The 19,883-nt window shown below is 34.0% G+C and overlaps 1 protein-coding gene and 1 long non-coding RNA gene across 4 annotated transcripts in view; one reads left to right on the forward strand and one right to left on the reverse strand.

The window, feature by feature from the left end:
- LOC131512050 (uncharacterized) overlaps positions 1–19,883 on the forward strand; it is a 349,282-nt gene that overhangs the window by 55,817 nt on the left and 273,582 nt on the right. For 2 of the 3 annotated variants that reach the window (XR_009261890.1, XR_009261891.1), the window contains one exon: positions 12,123–12,279. The exons of the other annotated variant lie outside the window; for it this stretch is intronic. This is a non-coding gene — a long non-coding RNA (uncharacterized LOC131512050). The remainder of the gene's footprint in view (positions 1–12,122; positions 12,280–19,883) is intronic. 3 annotated transcript variants of the gene reach the window in all.
- GPR149 (G protein-coupled receptor 149) overlaps positions 1–19,883 on the reverse strand; it is a 68,835-nt gene that overhangs the window by 43,503 nt on the left and 5,449 nt on the right. The window contains exon 3 of the mRNA XM_058730277.1: positions 17,162–17,619. Within this exon, the coding sequence (XP_058586260.1) occupies positions 17,162–17,619 (458 nt within the window). The remainder of the gene's footprint in view (positions 1–17,161; positions 17,620–19,883) is intronic.

Here is a 19,883-nt window from a genome sequence, read left to right on the forward strand (position 1 = left end):
TAATTGTCAAGGAATAGTAGAGGTCACATGTTATTGGTTTATATATTAAGGAATTTATATTTTCAAGATATAAAGAAACAGTATTCTTAATTATATATATATGCACATATATATTCTGTGTGTATGTATATACATATATATATACATTTATATTCATATATGTATATATATGTATATATATATATATATATATATTCTTTTGTGACTTTTACTATGATGGGAGGCTGAAAAGAATTGCTGTCTATTATGAGTTGATTTTCTTACTCCTCTTTTACTTGAAAGGCTCCCTAAATCTAAAACTTATTTCAACTCAGTATAGGAAATAACTATCTAAATTGAACGTTATGTAATTTGATAGGATGTTATATTCAGATGGTTTAAAAATCTAAATTCTGTCTGAAGGTGAATAAAATATCATGATTTTATAAACATAATTTCAAATAAAGCTTGATACTAATAAAATATTTTAGGAATATAAATATTAAGATCAGATTTTCATTATGTATGTAAGGACTTTGTAGGGGATAGAGATCTTTTCTTTCTTCCCCTTGCTTTTTAACCCTTTAGGTCTTCATCAATTATTTCCACCAGGCTGGTGTAGGGAAGGAGACAGGTTAAAAAAAAAGAGAGAGAGAGAGAATGAATTCTTCTATCAGTTACTTCTTATTTCAAAGTATATATATATATATGTATGTATTTTTTTTAAGGATCACTAAACATTGAACCAGAAGATACAGCCTTGAGTTTTACCTTATAATACTAGCCATGTAACTTAGGTGTTTGTATCTTTCCCACTGTTCTGTATGTCCATTGGGAATGGTGGGGGGAGGTGGAGAAATAAGTGTTTATGATTCAGACATTGCATTTGAAATGGAAGCAAATTCAATCCCTGTTTTTTCGGAACGTTGAGAGTCAAGCTAGGAAGACCAAACACCTACATCAATTCTGGGGTGAAGTGCCTGGTAAAGGATAGATTCATAAATGGTAAAACAGAGAAAAAATGAAATTCTAAGAAGAACTAGAGTTAGAAACACTCATGCCAAGAAAGCAGTCTGGTAAGAAAGAATCTAGGACAGCAGGCTTGGAGAGACTAGGGCTCATGTGATAAGACACTGGGTGTTACTGCATGTGGTTTATGTTGAATGCAGTATGTCATTGGTGTATTGGAACTGGCTTTTACTGACTCTAAAAATTTCAGCAATCTTGAGATCCAGTTGTTAAAAAGTAAACTATATAAACCTACAATAAACTATATTAAAAAGGAAGATTGCTAATACCCAAAATTCACCACTTCCTATTTATTACATTTTTTTTTAATTATACCTGCTCTTGAAATTGTCTGTGCCTGTTGTATATATTGGCAATACTGCATAATGTGCTGCTGCACATTTCTCCCTAACTCTGCATTCAATGATCTTATCAGTGTTATCCTATGCAAATAACCATGGTGAGAGTATTTATACCATAGAAGTCAGCAATATCTAATCTAATATCAAATCTAATACCTAATAGATATTTAGAATTAAAAGTATATCTTGCATATTACATTGCACATTACATGTTACATTGTGAAGAACACAGAAAATAGAAAACTGATTCAATAAAAGTCACATATCATTAACTACAAAAGACAACATATGTATTTGTTGTTTCAATTTCATCTTACTCATTAATGTATGAGAGTTATAGCCAACCTTCATATCAGAACTGTATCTCTCATTTGCAACTATAGGGGTCTATGTGGAATTTACAATAAAGAGTAGTATCTATTTTAATATTATTCACACAAAGGTTTTTAAAGTGACACAATCATTTAGTGTAATAAATATCACCTTTATCCTTAGACTAGTCTTGGACTCCTTTCCCATTCTGGATAGGATCTCATTCTGGATCCCATCTTGAACCCCAGTCTCTCCTGGAACCTAACTCTCCATGTTGGAATCAAAATTCCTATAATTGTTTTCAGGGTTGTTGTTAGCTTTCCTCTGTCCCAAAGATATATGGTCCACTTGCCCAGGTAAGACTGTTAGAAGTATTTGAAAGCATGGCCTGAAGTATCTCTATGGCACTAATTGTAAAAAGTCCTTGTTCTTTGACAGACTGAGTTCTCTTTACTAGAGAGCAGCATTACCGACCATTACCAACACCTCAGTCACCTCCACACTTCGGCTTGAAACATAGTTGCTTTCACTGACAACCATTCATTTTGGAACAAATATTATTCTAAACAAAATGATATGTAATGTCCTTTGTTTTAATCATGGATTATAATGTATTTTCACTCTAGTAGTGACTGGTCTCTTATGGAATGTGGCAGATGGAGCATGGGCTTTGAAAACAGGCAGACCAGAATTCAGTATTGCCTCTACCTCTGTACCCCTGTATCCTGTTCTATGATATAGAGAAATTATAAAACTGATATTGTGAAGATTAGATAATATACATCAAATACTTATTTCAGTGTATAATATGCCATAATAATTAATAAACACCATAATAATAAACACCATAATAATAAACACTATATTTGGTGCATAATAAACACACCATATTTGATACTATTATTTCATTTCATTCATTCATTCATTCAGCAACTATTTATTGAATACACAGTAGCTTTCAGGCATTATGCTTGGTGCTGATGATAGATGAAATAATTAAGAAAATGAATACCCACCCTGTCATCACAAAGTTAATTCCTAACACAGGAAAGTTAAATAAATGAGTATTTAATAAGTAGAGGGTATAATATGAGTGTGTAACTGGAAACCTAGGAAAGGCTTCCCAGAGTATAAAATATTTAAATGGAGACCTGAAGGACAAGCAGGATTTAGCCATGTAAAATGGGAGGGAACACATCCAGGAAAAGATCTGTCAGACTCCACAGACTGAACACTGAAGGTGTTTCTAAATAAACCAAAATGAACAAGGGGACTTGTTTACACAGTGTGCAGCAGACCTCTCTCTTTTGCCCTGTCTTGCTCTGCATTTTTAATCAACAGTTTGAATAAAAGTATGAAGGGTGACCTGTTAAATCCGTGGGTGATTCAAATTGTGGAATGATAGTGTAGATTCAGGTCTTAGAATCATCTGAAAGCATTTTTTGATAGCACTAGAAAAGGCTACCAAAAGTAACGGAAGAGTGGGCTAAGTGGAACAAGATGAAATTGAACAGAGAGACGATATAACTGGGTCCAAGCAATAGACTACAAATATACCAAATGGCTAAGTGGCAGCATGAGCAAAAAGGGCATAAAAGTGTTAGCTGATATTAAACACAACAGCAGCACAATATGACTGCTAAATGAGTGAATTTGATCTTAAGATGCACTAAGAGAAGTACAGTTGACCCTTGAACAGTATGGGTTTGAATCACACAGGTCTTACTTATATGCAGATTTTTAAAAATAAATATAGCACAGCACTGTAAATGTATTTTCTCTTCCTAATGATTTTCTTAATAGTATTTTATTTTCTCTAGCTTACTGTATTTTAAGAGTATAATATACATATACAAAATTTGTGTTAATGGACTGTTTATGTTATTGGTAAGGCTTCTGGTCCATAGTAGGCTGTTAGTTAAGTTTTTGGGGATTCAAAAGTTATACATGGATTTTCAATTCTGGGTTAGTTTGGCTTCCCTAATCCTTGTATTGTTTAAGGGTCAACTGTTTAAGTCATAGTGTAAAGGAGGAGAGACAACTTGAATATTCTGTTTGATTCTGGGTTTTGCATATTTAAAGGACTATAGGCTGTTCTAAATGAATTTATGATAAGAAAGGTTGAAGTAACAATATTTAGTTAGCATAATGAGAAAAGACAGAAACATGAAAAATTGGATAAGCATATTCCATTAGCTTAACAGCAAGGGAAAGAGGTAAGAGAATGATTCAGGAGGGATTCAAGAGTCAGAAGCAAGATGTGGTGAAAGGCCTTGGGCAATGGATGCTCATCAGAAATCATCTGGGCAAACTACTTATTTTTAACTTCTTTAAAATTGTGAAACATAACACACATTCAAGACACCATTAAGAATAACTATGCAGTTAAGAAACTATAATCACTCCCTAAGATGAGAAATAGAACATTTCCAGCACTCCAGGGGACCACATGTGTACTTTCTTGCATAATTTCTTTCTAAAGACAAACACTACTTAGACTTCTGTGATAATTACCTTCTGGTTCTTCTTTACAGTTTTACCATTTTGTATTGTCCCTGATTCATTTGATTCAGTTGTGTCTGATTTTAAGCTTTATTAAATACAGTCATAGAGTGTATTTGGTTACGTTTCTTTGATATACTTGCAAAACTCATTCACATTTTATGTAGCTTTAGTTTTGTTTTTTTTTTAAATTTCGTTGTTTTTTTGATTAGGGCTTGGACTAGATATCAAGAGCCTTGAAGCTTATATTACTTGTCTTCTTCTTTAAGGAAAGGAATACACAAATATTATTTTTACTAATTTTATAAGAACATATGTCCATATTAACACATTGCTAGAGCCCCTCCCGGACTTGGAAGTGATCAGGCAAGTTTCTTTGGCTTAATGTAATATACACTTCTGCACATGGTATTCTTTGTAGAAATGTTCAACAACTTATTTACCCATTATAACATTGATGGACTTTTGGTCTATTCCTAAATGTTGAGGCCATTGCAAACAGAGCTTCCGGAAACATAAACATGTTCTAGTGTAGCACTGTCCAATAGAACTGCAGTGATGGAAATGGTTTATATTTGTGTTGTCCGATACAGTAGCCACCAGCCATATTTGGATATTAAGCTCTGGAACTGTGAATAGTGCAACTGAGGAATTGACTTCTAAATAAAAAATTAAATAATTTAGATTGAAATAGATACATATGACTAGAGGCTACTGTATTGGACAGCGCAATTCTAGAGTGTATGCCTGAGTGGAATTGCTGGGATATGAGGCATCTACCTTTTGTAGATGCTGCCAGACTGTTTCTCATCAACCTTGGCATTGTCAGACTATTTACTTTTGGCTATTTTTGTGGGTGTACAGTGGTGTCTCATTGCTATTTTAATTGAGATTTCCAGATTATTAATGATGTAGCATACCTTTATATATCTGTATGGTTATTTTCATTTCCTCTTATGTGAAGTATGAGTTTAAATCTTTGGTCATATATGATTGGGTTGTCTGTTACTTCTCACTCACTTCTTGGTGTTCTTTATATATTCTAAATGCAAGTTTTTTGTTGAGGATATATTTTGCAAATATCTACACACAGTTTTTAAAAGCATTGGTACCCAAATCTTGCTGTAGACCAATTAAATCAGAATTTCTGTGGGTGGGATTGGGGTATTTTTAAAGTATCTCCAGGTGATATTAATCTTCCTGTGTGAGGGGAATGGATAGGATTTGGTATGAGAAATGATTTTCTAACTATCAAAATTATCGCTCTAAAGCAGTTAGGATAGTTGCATATGTGGACTATCTCTGGAGTCAGATGGCCTGAGTTTACTCTCAGGCTCTGATAAACTTTTCTGTGCTTCAGTTTTCCCATCTGTTAAATTGGATAATAATGCCTACCAAATAGTCTTTGTGAATACTAAATAAGCAATTATATGTAAAGTGCTTAAAACTGTGTGTGACACATAGCACGTGCTCAATAAGTATTAGTTATCATCACCATTGTCTCATTATCATCATAATCATCATCATCAAAGATTAAATTACCTGCTTTATAAAGCAGCGAGAGCCAGTATCTTCTTTAATAAGAAAGCATCAGAAAGCTTTCACTAAGATCAGTATTTAGGCAAGGATGCCCTGTCTCCTCCACTATGCAAAATTGTTCGAGAATTATTGGCTAATACAACCAGACATGAGAAATTAAAGAGAGGTATAAGAGGGGAGCCTGGGTGGCTTAGTTGGTTAAGTGTTTGACTTTGGCTCAGATCATGATCTTGAGGTTTGTGGGGCCTGTGTTGGGCTCTGGGGTTGAGCTCTGTGCTGACAGCTTCGAGCCTGGAGCCTGCTTCAGATTCTGTGTCTCCCTCTCTCTGCCCCTCCCCTGCTTGTACTTTGTTTTTCTGTGTGTCTCAAAAATAAACAAAAAATTTAAAAACATTTAAAAGTGAGGTATAAGAATTGATAAAAAAGTAAAACTATCTCTATTTGATGATGATATGACAGCATGCCTAGAAAACCTTAAATAATGATAATCAATGATTTTCCTGAAACAATAAAATAATTCAGTAGTGTAGCAGAGATAATATTAACAGGCAGAAATCAATATCCTTAATATATACAAATAATAACCAGTTAGCGGACATAATGGTAGAAGAACCTCATTTACAATGAAAATAAGATTGAGTACTTTGGAATAAACTTAGCAAAAAGATATAACACTTGTAGGAAGAAAGCTTTAAAATCTTTCAGGAGAAAGATAACAAGAGTAGATTAGAAAAAATGGAAAGACATCCCCTGTTCTCAGATAAGACAGCTAAATATTATAAAGATGTCAGTTCTCTCTGAACTAATTTATAAATTTAACAAAATCCTGATGAAGCTTTTTTATGGAGTTAGACAAGTTGAAAGTAAATTTGATATGAAAAAGCAAACATTCAAGAATAGCAAGAAAAATACTGAAAAAAAAAAAAAATACCGGCCAGGTGGGGTGGGGGGAAATCAGCCCTCCCAGACATTAAAACTTGCTATAATATGGAAGGTGGAAGGAAGGGGAGGGGAGGTGATGGGCATTGAAGAGGGCATCTTTTGGGATGAGCACTGGGTGTTGTATGGAAACTAATTTGACAATAAATTTCATATATTAAAAAAAAAACTTGCTATAATAGTCTCTCTAATTAAGACAGTGAGATACTGGTACATGAATAGATAGTGGAATAGAATACAAAGCCCAGAAATAGACCCAAGTAGGTATGAAAATATAGTATAAGATAAAGATATTTCAAAACACTGTGGGTAACGGTGGACTTTTAAATAAATTATGCTTTTTTTTAAGGCAAGTCTTTTTTTTCTTTAATTTTAAAAAATATTTATTTATTTTTGAGAGAGAGAGAGAGAGCAAGAGCAAGCACATGAGCAAGGGAGAGGCAGAGGAGGAGACACGGAATCCAAAGCAAGCCAAGCAATCAGCACAGAGCCCATTGGGCTTGAACCCATGAACTATGAGATCATGACCTGAGCTGAAATTGGATGCTCAACTGATTGAGCCACCCAGGCACCCCAAATTATGCTTTTTAATAAATTATGGGAAGGGGCACCTGGATGGCTTAGACAGTTGAGCCTCCCATGGGGCTCTCTGCTGTCAGCACAGAGCCAGCTTCAGATCCTCTGTCCCCCTTTCTCTCTGCCCCTCTCCCACTCAGTTACATTCTCTCTCTCAAAAATAAATAAATATTTTTGAAAAATAAATGATGGGTAACTATTTAGAAAAAAAAGACAAAATTGGGGTCCCTGGGTGGCTCAGTTGGTTAAGCATCAACTCTTGATTTCAGCTCAGGTCATGATCTCAGGGTTCCTGGGATCAAGCCCTGCCTTAGGCTCTGTACTGACAGGGTAGGGCCTACTTGGGATTCTCTCTCTCTCTCTCTCTCTCTGCCCCTCCCCAGCTCATGTACTCATGCTCCCTCTCTCTTTGAAAATAAATAAACATCTAAAAAAAAAGACAAAAGACAAAATTATATTAATATCTTGACACCAAATACAAAAATAAATTCCAAGTGGATCTGAGATCTAAATGTAAAAGTTGAAACCGTACAAGTACTAGAAGAAAACAAAGGTGAATTCCATTTTAAATTGTTTATCTGACTCAAAAAAATCCAGAGGCAATTAGGGGCACCTCGGTGGCTCGGACAAGTGTCTGACTTTGGCTTAGGCCATGATCTCACGGTTTGTGAGTTTGAGCCTGGCATCGGGCTCTTTTCTGACAGCTCAGAGCCTGGAGCTTGTTCGGATTCTGTATCTCACTCCCTCTCTGTTCCTCCCCTGCTCACATGCTGTCTCTCTCTCTGTGTCTCTCAAAAATAAACATTAAAAAAAAGAACTCTTAAAAATCAAAGGATAAAGGGACAAAAACCTGATAGAAACATAAGGAAAGGATAAGAGCAGACAATTTACAAAATATAAAAAGACAAAATGGCTCTTAAATGTATGAAAAGTATTCAAACTCATTTATAATTACATAAGTATAATTTAAAACAACTCTGAGATTGTATCCTATCAGACTGGCAAAATTTATTTATTTATTTTTAATTTTAAAATTTTTTTAGGGGCGCTTGGGTGGCTCAGTCGGTTGAGCGTCCGACTTCAGCTCGGGTCACGATCTCGCGATCCGTCAGTTCGAGCCCCGCATCTGGCTCTGGGCTGATGGCTCAGAGCCTGGAGCCTGCTTCCGATTCTGTGTCTCCCTCTCTCTCTGCCCCTCCCCCATTCATGCTCTGTCTCTCTCTGTCCCAAAAATAAATAAACGTTAAAAAAAATGAAAAAAAAATTTTTTTTAATGTTTCCAGTTTTTATTTAAATTCTAGTTAGTTAACATATAGTGTAAAATTAATTTCAAGAATAGAACTTAGTGATTCATCACTTACATATAATACCAGACTGGCAAAAATTTAAAAAGCATAATAATATATTATTACCGAGATCGTGACGAAAAGAGGCCTCTGATGGGAATGCAGACTGGTATGACCCTTCTGGAAGAGAATTTGGCAATTCCTAACAAAACTATATTTTTGACCCCCAAATCCTAATTCTAGGAATTTATTCTGAAGATACGCCTCCAAAAATATGAAAATACATGTGCATAATATTGTTTACTGCTATATTTTTTAATTGCAAAATATTAGAAACATCATAAGGCCCATGTAAGAGAGTGATTGAATTAACTGTGGTATAGCCACACTATGGATAATTATGCAGATATAAAAAGTGAAATCTCTATAAACTGGTATGGAGTAACTTCTATGATATATTAAGTGAAAAAAGTAAAGTACAAAAGAGTTATATGTAAGAAGAAGGAGATATAAGAAGGTATGCATGTATCTGCTTATTTGTGCAAAAAGAAATACAGGGTAGTTAAACCAGAAACTATGAGATTGATTACTTACAGGGGATAGGTAGGTACAGGGTGGAAAGAATGGGAAAATGGGAATAGGGAAGAAGGAATGAGAGAGGAAAGCACATATTTTATGTAGTTCTGATTCTTGGAATCATAATAATGTTTCATATACTCAAACATAAATATTCAAAATCAAAAATAAAGTGGGAGGAACTCATAATATAAAATGAAAGGAATGAAAATGAAAATAACCTAAGTCAATGGGGAAGATTGTATTTTGATTATAAACTGTAAGATTAAAGATGAAAAGAAGTGTATACAACCATTATATTCTAGTCAATACTTTTCTTTCCCCACAAGAGTATAGGTGTGCAATTGAGCAAATAAGTAAATATGTTTCTGGAGAATGAAAGTCAGTTTTCTCACTGTTAGAAAAAGAAGTAACAAGAAAAGGGAAAGGCATTAATGAATCTATGGTATTTGATTGGACTTGGAGGTATCAGTATAAGTGCATGGTTTTAAATGATTTATACAGAGAAACTGTTACAGAAATATTGATGTGTACATGAGTATACATATATCCATTTCCTAGATCTGTCCAATGATAGGGTCTAGAAGCAAGACACCCCAGCAGCAATGAGCATATGTAGCACCCAGATGTTGGTTTCTAAATACCATTGTCCAATAAAAGGAACCAAAACTCCTTGGAAAAATGCTTGATTCTAAGGATGCATCAGGGATAACAGAAGATGAGGCTGGAATTTCTTGTGCTGCTAGAAAATAAGGAAGTGTTAAAAAGATGAGGATAGCATGCTGGATGGATATAAGGCACCAACCTGAAAGAGCTTCCAATGGCCAAATATAGGACAACTGGAGTAGCAAAGTAAAGAATAGTAGTATGGCTTATAACCTACAGATTAAAACAGAATCTTTGAGCCCATGCTGATATACATAAATAAGCAAATGAAGGAGAAGAGATAGCTTTTTCTTTCAGTACAATTCCAATAATAAATATAGAAGGAATGATAGAAATAGAAAATTACCTTCATATAATTGTTGCAGGCAAGATTCATCAATTAATGCTGAAATTAGTGGGCAAAAGTATGACATGAAACAATATTTGCATGGTCTCAAAATATCTCCTCATAAGATATTATAAATTACAAATAAATTACATATAGATTACCAAGGGAAAATAGTAATTTTACATGGAGAAATCTGGAATGCATCACCTATATGAAATTGCCATCACAAGACGTATCAACACCATGTACTTCTTGATCTGATGCACTGGGAAGAGCAAACATCACTTCTGTAGTATTCTTGCCAAAAATGCATAACTTCAACTTAATCAATGGAAAACATAACACAATTGAAGGACATTCCAGAAACAAAACAAAACTGTCCAGTAGTTCACACATGTCAAAGTTGTATAAGACAAGGAAAGACTGCATAACTGTAGATTGGAAGCTGTAGATTGAAAGAGACTGAGTAGTCATAGCAACAGATGCGGTATGGGATCTGGGATTAGTCTGGACCAAAAAGACAACATAAGCAGGATGACTGGCAAAATTGAAATAAGGTCTATAAATTAATTGTGAGTTTTCTGATAATTACGTTACTGTCATGTAACATATTAACATTAGTGGAAGCTGGATGAAGGATATAGAACTCTCTGTACTATTTTTGAAACTGTTTTGTAAGTCTAAAATTAGTTCACAATAAAAAGTTTAAAAAATGTAATGAATTTCCAGCCGTTTGAGTTCAAGTGAGGGATAACCACTCAATAGGAGGTTGTAGAAGAGACTCAAGCCATACTCGGCAGTTCCAGTACATAGCCTTTTAAGGTCTCCTTAAATCACAAGGTGTTTTTAAGAATGTTAACAAAATTAGCTTAAAAGGTGAGTTATAGGAGTCCACAAAAGCTTGGATCCAATGATAATCCCCCTGAGTTTGTAGAAAGTGAACAGTTAAACAGCTCAGTTTTACTTCATTTTAGCAAATGATACACGCTGTGAGGATTACAAAAATTTTATGACATATTTGAATTACTTTACGATGAAATTCCCTTAGCTTCAACTTTCATTACTTTGAATGCTTGAGAACAAATTTGCATTCATGGATGAGTTTTCAGCCACACTCCAAATAGCCATTCTAAACTGTCCCAGATAATCTCAAAAAAGTGCTCGAACAATTTAAAGCAGGAAGAAATTAATTCTACTCTTATGCAGAGAAAATCAGATTCCAAAAGAGCACATGCAATGTGATCCTGTTTTTTTCAAAAGTAAAAAATTATGCATGGGAAAGAGCCTGAAGTTTTATGTGATAAAATGTAAACAGTGGTTAACTTTGGGTGGTTGGAATTGGGTATTTTTTCTTTGCTTATCAGTAATTTCTAAATTTTCTACAATAATTATATTACTTTACAATGGTAAAACAATAAAAGTTACAAACACTTTTGAAAAAATAAAGCAGTAGAGGTGCCTGGGTGGCTCAGTCAGTTGAGTGTCCCACATCAGCTCAGGTCATGATCCCCCCGTTTGTGGGTGTGAGCCCCATGTTGGACTTTGCACTGACCACGCGGAGCCTGCTTTGGATTCTCTTATCTCCCTGTCTCTCTGCCCCTATCCCGCTCACACTTTCTCTCTCAAAATAAATAAACATTAAAAAAATATATTTAAAAAGCAGTGTAACAGTTTTTTTAGGTATCTGAACAGTGAGTGATGAACTAAACACTGTAACAAATGGATGTAGCTAAATATAAAATATCTATACTCCAGACAGTTATTTGCTGTAAGATGACTGTCTTGAGGCTACAAATAAGTGACAAATGATTTTTTCTCCTACAGTCACTTCAGTGAAAAATGTCACAAATTACTCAGAGAATAGGCTTAAGCATTTGTCAATATTAAGTTAACAATGTCATGGGAAACACTATTTTATGCCTGATTTAATTTTTTAATAGTTTATTTTTTAAAATGAAAAGAGAAGATACACTCTTTTTGGGGAGAGGTAAGAGATATGCATACAGGTAGCCCCCTCACTTATCCAGGCCTCACTTTCTGTGATTTCAGTTACCCATAGTCCACTGTGGTCTAGAAGCAGATGATCTTGCTGATATATCATCAGAAGGTCGATGGTAGCCTAATGCTACATCACAATGCCTGTCACTCACTTCACTTCATTTCATCATGTAGCATTTTATCATCTCATATCATCACATGAAGAAGGGTGAGTACAGTACAATAAGATATTTTGAAATTGAGAGAGTGACCACATTCCCATAACTTTTATTCCAGTATGTTAATGTAATTGTTCTATTTTTGTTATTATTATTAATCTCTTACTGTGCCTAACTTATAAATTAAGCTGCATCACAGGTATGTTTATATAGGAAAAAAAACAGTATATGTGGGGTTCAGTGCTATTTACATTTCAGGCATCCACGGGGAGTCTTGGAACATATCCCCCACAGATAATGGGACACTACTGTATTGGAGTATTTTCTTCTAGTCTTATTTTACTTTATGAGGCATATATTAAGCGGAAAGGATTAATTTTGCCCTGTTTTTTAAACTAGTATTTATCTCCCAGTGATTAGATGCTAATGTGGTACTTCTTAAATTTTAATGTGCATTTGAATGAGCTGGGAGATTCTGATTGTATAGGTCTGGGATGGGCTTTTATTTTGCACTCCAGTCAGCTAGGGGTTTGTCAGAAATGCAGAATCTTGGAGCCCACCTCAGATTTACTAGTCACAATCTACATTAAAAAAATTGTTTATGTTTATTTATTTTTAAGAGAGAGAGAGAGAGAGACAGAGAGAGAGAGCAAGCAGGGGAGGGGCAGAGAGAGAGGGAGACACAGAATCTGAAGCAGGCTCCAGGCTCTGAGCTGTCAGCATAGAGCCCAACACAGGGCTCAAACCCATGAACTGTGAGATCATGACCTGAGCAGAAGTCGGACACTCAACCAAATGAGCCACCCAGGCACCCCCACAATCTACATTTTAACAAGACATCCATTTGACTTATTTGCACATTAAAATATGAGAAACTCATATGTGGAGTTTAACACAACAGATGAACATAGGGGAAGGGAAAGAGAAGTATGATAAAAACAGAGAGAGAGAAGCAGTAAGAAACTCTTAAATACAGAGAACAAACTGAAGGTTGCTGGAGGGCAGGTGGTAGGAGGATGGGTTCAGTGGGTGACAGGCATTAAGGAGGGCACTTTTCAGGATGAGCACTGGGTGTCATATGTAAGAGATGAATGATTGAGTTCTACTGCTGAATCCAAGGCTACCCTGTATGTTAACTAACTTGAATTTACATTAAAAGAATGAGAAGCTCTAATTTAAAGAACCCCAAATAATCTAGTTTGATTTCTGGTTTCCACAGTTTTTTATGAAAATTATTTAAAGAAACAATAATATTAAAAAGTTATAGAAACCATTGTTGCCACTTCACTCTGTCAGCAGACACAACTTGGATTTTAAAACTATTTTTAGATAGTTAAAACATTTCACTTAAAATGAGAATAAAACTTTTTTAATGCTCAGATGACTTTAAAGTTAGTTCTTGTTTGTGTATACATCCTTCTGCTAAATGATTTGTGTAGCTCATTCAAATGTAATCACTTCTCCCTGCTTGGTCTCTCATTTGAGAAGAATTGTTTCAGAGTCTGTTTTTCTATATTCTACTGGCTTAATGGAGGACCTTTCACCTTTCAGATGCTATGATGTTAGGATTATAAGAGGGATTAAGTGATATAGTTACAACATATCTTTGTTTCTGATTGATTATAATAAACAAATGAGTTTCTAGAGCTTTAAGACAACACATTAAAAGAAAATGGAATTTATTGAGGAACTTTGTATTAAAAGAGAAAATTAGAGTTAACACCCGCAAGCCACTGAATTATTTTATAAGTCCAATTTTATTTATTCATAGATGGCAAAACTCTCAGGTTCTGAAAATCATTATTTCATTTGAAGAACAGTCACCCCATATTAAAACTTTGTAACTGAAGAGCTCCAACATTTCTTTTTTTTTTTTAATTTTTTTAATGTTTATTTTTGAGAGAGAGAGAGAGCATGAGCAGGGGAAGGGCAGAGAGAGAGGAAGACACAGAATCCGAAGCAGGCTCCGGGCTCTGTGCTGTCAGCACAGAGCCTGACGTGGGGCCTGAACTCACAAACCATGAGATCATGACCTGAGTTGAAGTCAGATGCTTAACTGACTGAGCCACCCAGGTGCCCCAGAGCTCTGACATTTCTAATTTTTATCTGAATATTTTAACAGTGGACTTCTTAGGATTCTACCTATTAGGGATCCGAAAAGGAGCGGTAATGTGGTTAACACTGAATTTCAGTCTTACTAGCACTTTCAACTCTGATAAATTTTATTGGATCACATTTAAACTCCCAAAGGCATTCTACTACCACCTTCTTTACACCTTAACGTTGATCTGATGCTTTCACTCCTGCCAGGATTTCAAACAAAATACACTGGGAATTTGTTTACTAACTTAAACTCTAATAAAAAATTAAGCAGCATGTATTGTCAAAATAAAGTAGGGCTCACTAAATATATTTTAAATCAAACCTGCGGGGTTTTTTTTAAGCTTAAGAATAAAGAAGACACACTATTCAATGTAGAACCATTAAACATGAACTAATAGATTCGGACTAAAAATGTGAAAGTACAACCACAGAAAATCAGAAGAGATAGTGTTTTTATAGACGTATTGCAGTGTCTACTGCAGTTTAATGTATCACTTTAAGGTACATAAGTTAACATTGTTTTCAGAGCAAAGAAGGTATTTGGAAGAAAAGGATAAAATGAAAGTGCTTTCTAAGTCATCATCTACTCCCATGAAATATCTGTGGTGAAGAATAGGTTAAGAGTAAAAACCTGTCTTTGGTCATGGAAGTGTTTTCATAAGCATTTCGTCCCTAAATATATTTTGGTTACATGTTAACCTTAAAGTTCAGAGGCAAATTTGCTAAAAGGCAAGGCCTATCAATAACATCAGCCTATAATCCAAGGATTTATTACTGTTGTTTGAAAATTTATGATAGTATTTCATTTAATTTCAATTAGTCTCTGAAAATACAAATTTTATCTTTCCTGAGTGTTCCCTTATTTTATCACTAATCATTTTTTCACAACCATCATTTTAGATCAGTTTTTTTTTTTTAACTACTTGCTCCTCAGAGATGTTAAAATATTAATACTTAAGCAAATCCTTATAGTTGAAAGGTATTGATTGGTATTTGATCTGGACTGATCCAAGTTTTGTGCTTTCTATATATCATTTTATTTATGATTTATAGAGGCTAGTGGATAAGCTGTGTTTCATTTTTCTCATAGGACAGTATATTATGTGTAAACAGTGTCTGATCCTTTCATAAGATTCTAGGGTAATTGATTATACTCTCCAGACTATAATCAAGACTTTTTAATGAGGGTTATAAGTTGTGATACTTTAGATGATAATTCCCAATGTTTTTGGTAAAATACATAAGAAAATGGAGTCATTTAAAGTAACGTTGAGTGGGAAAAAAACAAGTCCCAGAAAATTAGGTACAGTATGACACCATCTTTAGAAAGCTCAAAATAAGCAAAACTAAATAATATATTATGTTAGAAATGCACTCATTTGTGATAAAATGATAAAACAAAAAATGATGATTCAGGATAGCTGTAATTCCTAAGAGGTAAGCATGGGGATGGAATAAAGGAGTAACACACCAAGGTATTTGCAAGTTACTGGGATGCAAACACACATACACACAGGCACACACACACACACATACAGACACTTCATCATGATATTACTTAACAATTTTTAAGTACAAGAAAACCAAGAGGTTTAGATTATTCGGGAACAAATTGATGATGAAACTGTAGGGACTTTCTTCTTAGCTGGGGTACCATTTTCTTCTAAAAATACTGAGCATTGTGTCCCTGTGGCCTGTCAATAGTATACTTTTCACTGTTATTTTTAATTTGTGGCAAATATTTAGTGATTTTTTTTTGAAATAATTACTAAATAATAGGAATAATTATTTTAATATATTTTGTATATTTTGTTTTATTATATAACTTACTTTTTAAACAGTGATATTAGAATAAGACTAGTAGTTTTAATTATCACTGAGAATAAAGGAAATCTCAGATTATTCTATCCATATTCATATTTGGTGTTATATGGTCATATTTTGATCAATGAATGCATTATTCCTTACACATATTGCTGGAATTATGTTTTTGTTTTGACAAGTGGAATTTGATTTCCATTAAATCTTGTAGAAAAGGCTCTTCTTTCCAGTAAATCAGTAGTGTGGAAAGCACGGGCAGCTTTAATTAGCAGATATGAAAGTTTGGAATAAAGAACAATCTCATACCAACATTAGACTATAGTTTCAATAAAGTAAAAAGTATCCCTCATCATTCTAGGCAGGCTAGAACCTAGGATAAAATGGAATAAAATTAAGGTGCAAATTCTTTTGGTTTATAAAACATTATAAAGCCATTCTTCTATCCTTAAAGGGATGGAACATTTAGCAGAGTTTGCAAAGGCTCCCTTCAGTATATTCTGAAATAGATCTTTTTTCCCTACTGGGTATTAGAGGGAATAGTTCTAGCAAGAAGAATAGGCAAACTGTCTAGTTTAGTTGCAGCAGGACTGCCCTCCTCACCACTAGCTGTATAAATATTTGCCTTTATGTCAAAAAGAAAACTGACCTTGAGCACTTTTTGTGGAGGAGAGGGAAAAGGAAAACTTCCAGGTTAACTAATTTGAAACAAGTTCTGAGAGTCTAGTCTGAATTTAGACAGATTACTTGAGGTTAAACTATAAAGCTCTACCCTTCTCAAAGAGCCTGTTTAGCTCTGTCAATGCCAAAACATACAGATTTTGAATAAAATGTATAACTTAAAATTTTAAATCCCTCAAAAGAACACCTTGAAATAAAATTTAATATTATGGAAATTAATCAAAGCAAGTGAAATTGAATGAAATAAGCAACTGATCTTTTTTTTTTTCCCCATGCCTATCATATTTGGCCTCACTTTTTATTTCACAGAAAGAACAACCTTTACTGTACCTGACGAGGGGTTCTTTCTGATTTACTCCTACACCATTCCCAGTCTGAAAGGTCTGGTTTCTGACTCTCCTCATGAGAAAGTCTTCTTTCTGGCCCTTCCAAAAAGGTGGTTTCTTCATAGTTTGTATCACCTCCTGTTTCTTCAGAAATCAGTGGATCAACACCCTTTCCACTGTGGCAATCCTGTTTAGCCTCCATAATATCAGTATTTGTGCATTTGTTGATCCCTTTTAGTACAGAACTGTCCCGAGAGGGTGTGGTGCTGATTTCCACTTTTATGGCATTAAAGATATTATGAGTGTCTCTCTGAGAGTCTTTTGTAGTTTTGCATTCAGAATTCATGAGATTGTGATAGGATGTAGAATTTTCATCATCATCATAGTAATCTTCACGTGCTATTTTATAAATCCCATAACTCCTTTGGAATGACAGATTGAATTCAAAGCCTCTCCTCTTGGCTAAGTAAAAACAAAAACAAAGTTCCATGGTTAAGAAGGTAGGTATAAACAATGGGATATACATAGGGAATAAAATCAGGAAAGTGCATTCAAATTGATTATTATGATTTTAAAAACTATCTTCATTACCTGTCAATTATGTATGAAAGTAATTACACCTTATAAATTCAAGGTATCTAATTACTCTGGGCCTAACTTTTCTCACTTGTACAGTGAAAGGCTGGTTTAAAGTACATACAATTCCAAGAACCCTAGAGTCTTTAAAGCAGTTTAATGAACAAAAATTTAACCATAAATTTGAAAACTCTCACATATATGCAGTTTTAGTTTTAGCTTTTTTAATCTATCAGTTATCCATACATTACTTTATATGGGGATAAAAGATATTTCTAAATTTTATTTTGCTAGAAATTATTAAGAGGGCCTTAATATTACATGAGTTATTCATCTGACAACATCAGCAACAGATATGACTGCATTAAATATTTTCATGTATTCCAATCCTGACATTTATATGTTTATATATGCATACATTAAAAATTAGAAAATGCTGCAACACAGTTTTTAAACTTTTTAAATGAACATATATTTCTGATACAAATACATTTGGAATGAATTATAAAAAATAGTGAATAGATTCATATTTTTGTGATCTAAAGCACTTTGCACCGTGTCTCTAAACCTGGTTAATTACAAAATGAATTTAGTAGGAATGCATAAAAGTTTATGGCTTAAACCAAGAGAAATGTAAGAGTATGTTAATATAGTACTACTGGTTGGTGGATATGGTATGAAGTCTTAGTAGAAAAGTGAGAATGTGGCAGAAAGTGATACAATTTTTATGTGTGAATGTCATTAAATACTAGATCATTACTTTATGTATTAAGAATGAAGTTACATCAGGATAGTAGACAAACTGCAATTTAAAGTTTTGGTATTCATCTTTCAAAACATGGCTCATTTCAAAGTATTTCTTCTACTTGGATAATTCTGTATCATATACCAGACATTTAGCTATCCTTGGTGGAAAGGTCTACGAAGTTATAAATTTTCTGTGGGAACAACAAATAAAATTTGATTCGTTTTACAATAAATCCTAGTGCCATTCATATGCTGATTCTATTACCAAAATTTTTCCCATAACTGAAGATTTACAAGGCTATTCTGCTGACTGAAAATAGAATTTATAGGTATCATTCATTATTTGAGACAAAACATTCATTGTTTGAGCCAGGACACAAACAAGAATTTCTATCCAAAGAAAATACAAAGTAGAAACATATATTAATATTTTATATCCTGTCTTATGTATAGTTCTACTTACTTTTTCTAGTCATATAGTTCAGTGAAATTAAATTAGGATTTTTAACTTAGTTCAACAGTGTGAAAGTGGAGGAACTAAAAGGATATTTTAATTATTGATGGGTTTCCATTTTCTCTCAAAAAAGATACAAAGTGACAAATTGTGAACTCCAGGACAGTAAGCAAACAAAAACTCATAAATCCCATTTTATCATATAACACAATAAAACTGGTGTCTGTGGCTATCTATCTGATTAGCTGTATATTATAATTATGAAATATGTAGAGAAAAAATGAGTAATGTTTTTGAAGGAGTGTGCAGACTGTCAATGGAGAATCTGCCTCCAGGTCATGAAGAGGCAGTCTGAGGTAGGCTATGAGAAGGAAGAGTGATTGTGATTTACACCATGGAGAAACAGAGAACTCCAGGGCTAATTTATGCCCACAGGTCATGTCATTTAACACAGCAACAACACTGCATAATAAAAGGCTTATGAGTTCTATTTTACAGTTGAAAAAACTGAGGCTGGTAGAGGAGACCTACCTGAGACCTACCTACCTGGTAAAGAGATTTGAATTTAAAGTCAGCTGATTCCAGAATTTGAATTACTAACCTTTATGTGAAATTGCTTTACTGCTAATTAGACCCATGAGAGAACCTAAGGTAAATTCTGACTGAGGTAATGAATGGAGATAATAGGTTATAACAATATAACAGTTGACAACAGTTTAATAACAGAAACTTAAAGATCATCAGAATACAGTCAGGATCTTTTGAAGTTTATGCTCTCTATACTTACAAAAAAATGTGTGTGTGTGTGTGTGTGTGTGTAATGTTGTATTTGTTCTGAAAAGCTAAGCCCTGGATGAAACATGAATTAGCTTTAGTCTTTTGCCTTTATTGCAATTTCAAACATTATTAGTTAATTATATCAGCTTATAAAAATAAATAATTCTCCAGA

The sequence above is a fragment of the Neofelis nebulosa genome, chromosome 5 (assembly GCF_028018385.1).
Source record: "Neofelis nebulosa isolate mNeoNeb1 chromosome 5, mNeoNeb1.pri, whole genome shotgun sequence".
Taxonomy (NCBI): Eukaryota; Metazoa; Chordata; class Mammalia; order Carnivora; family Felidae; genus Neofelis; species Neofelis nebulosa.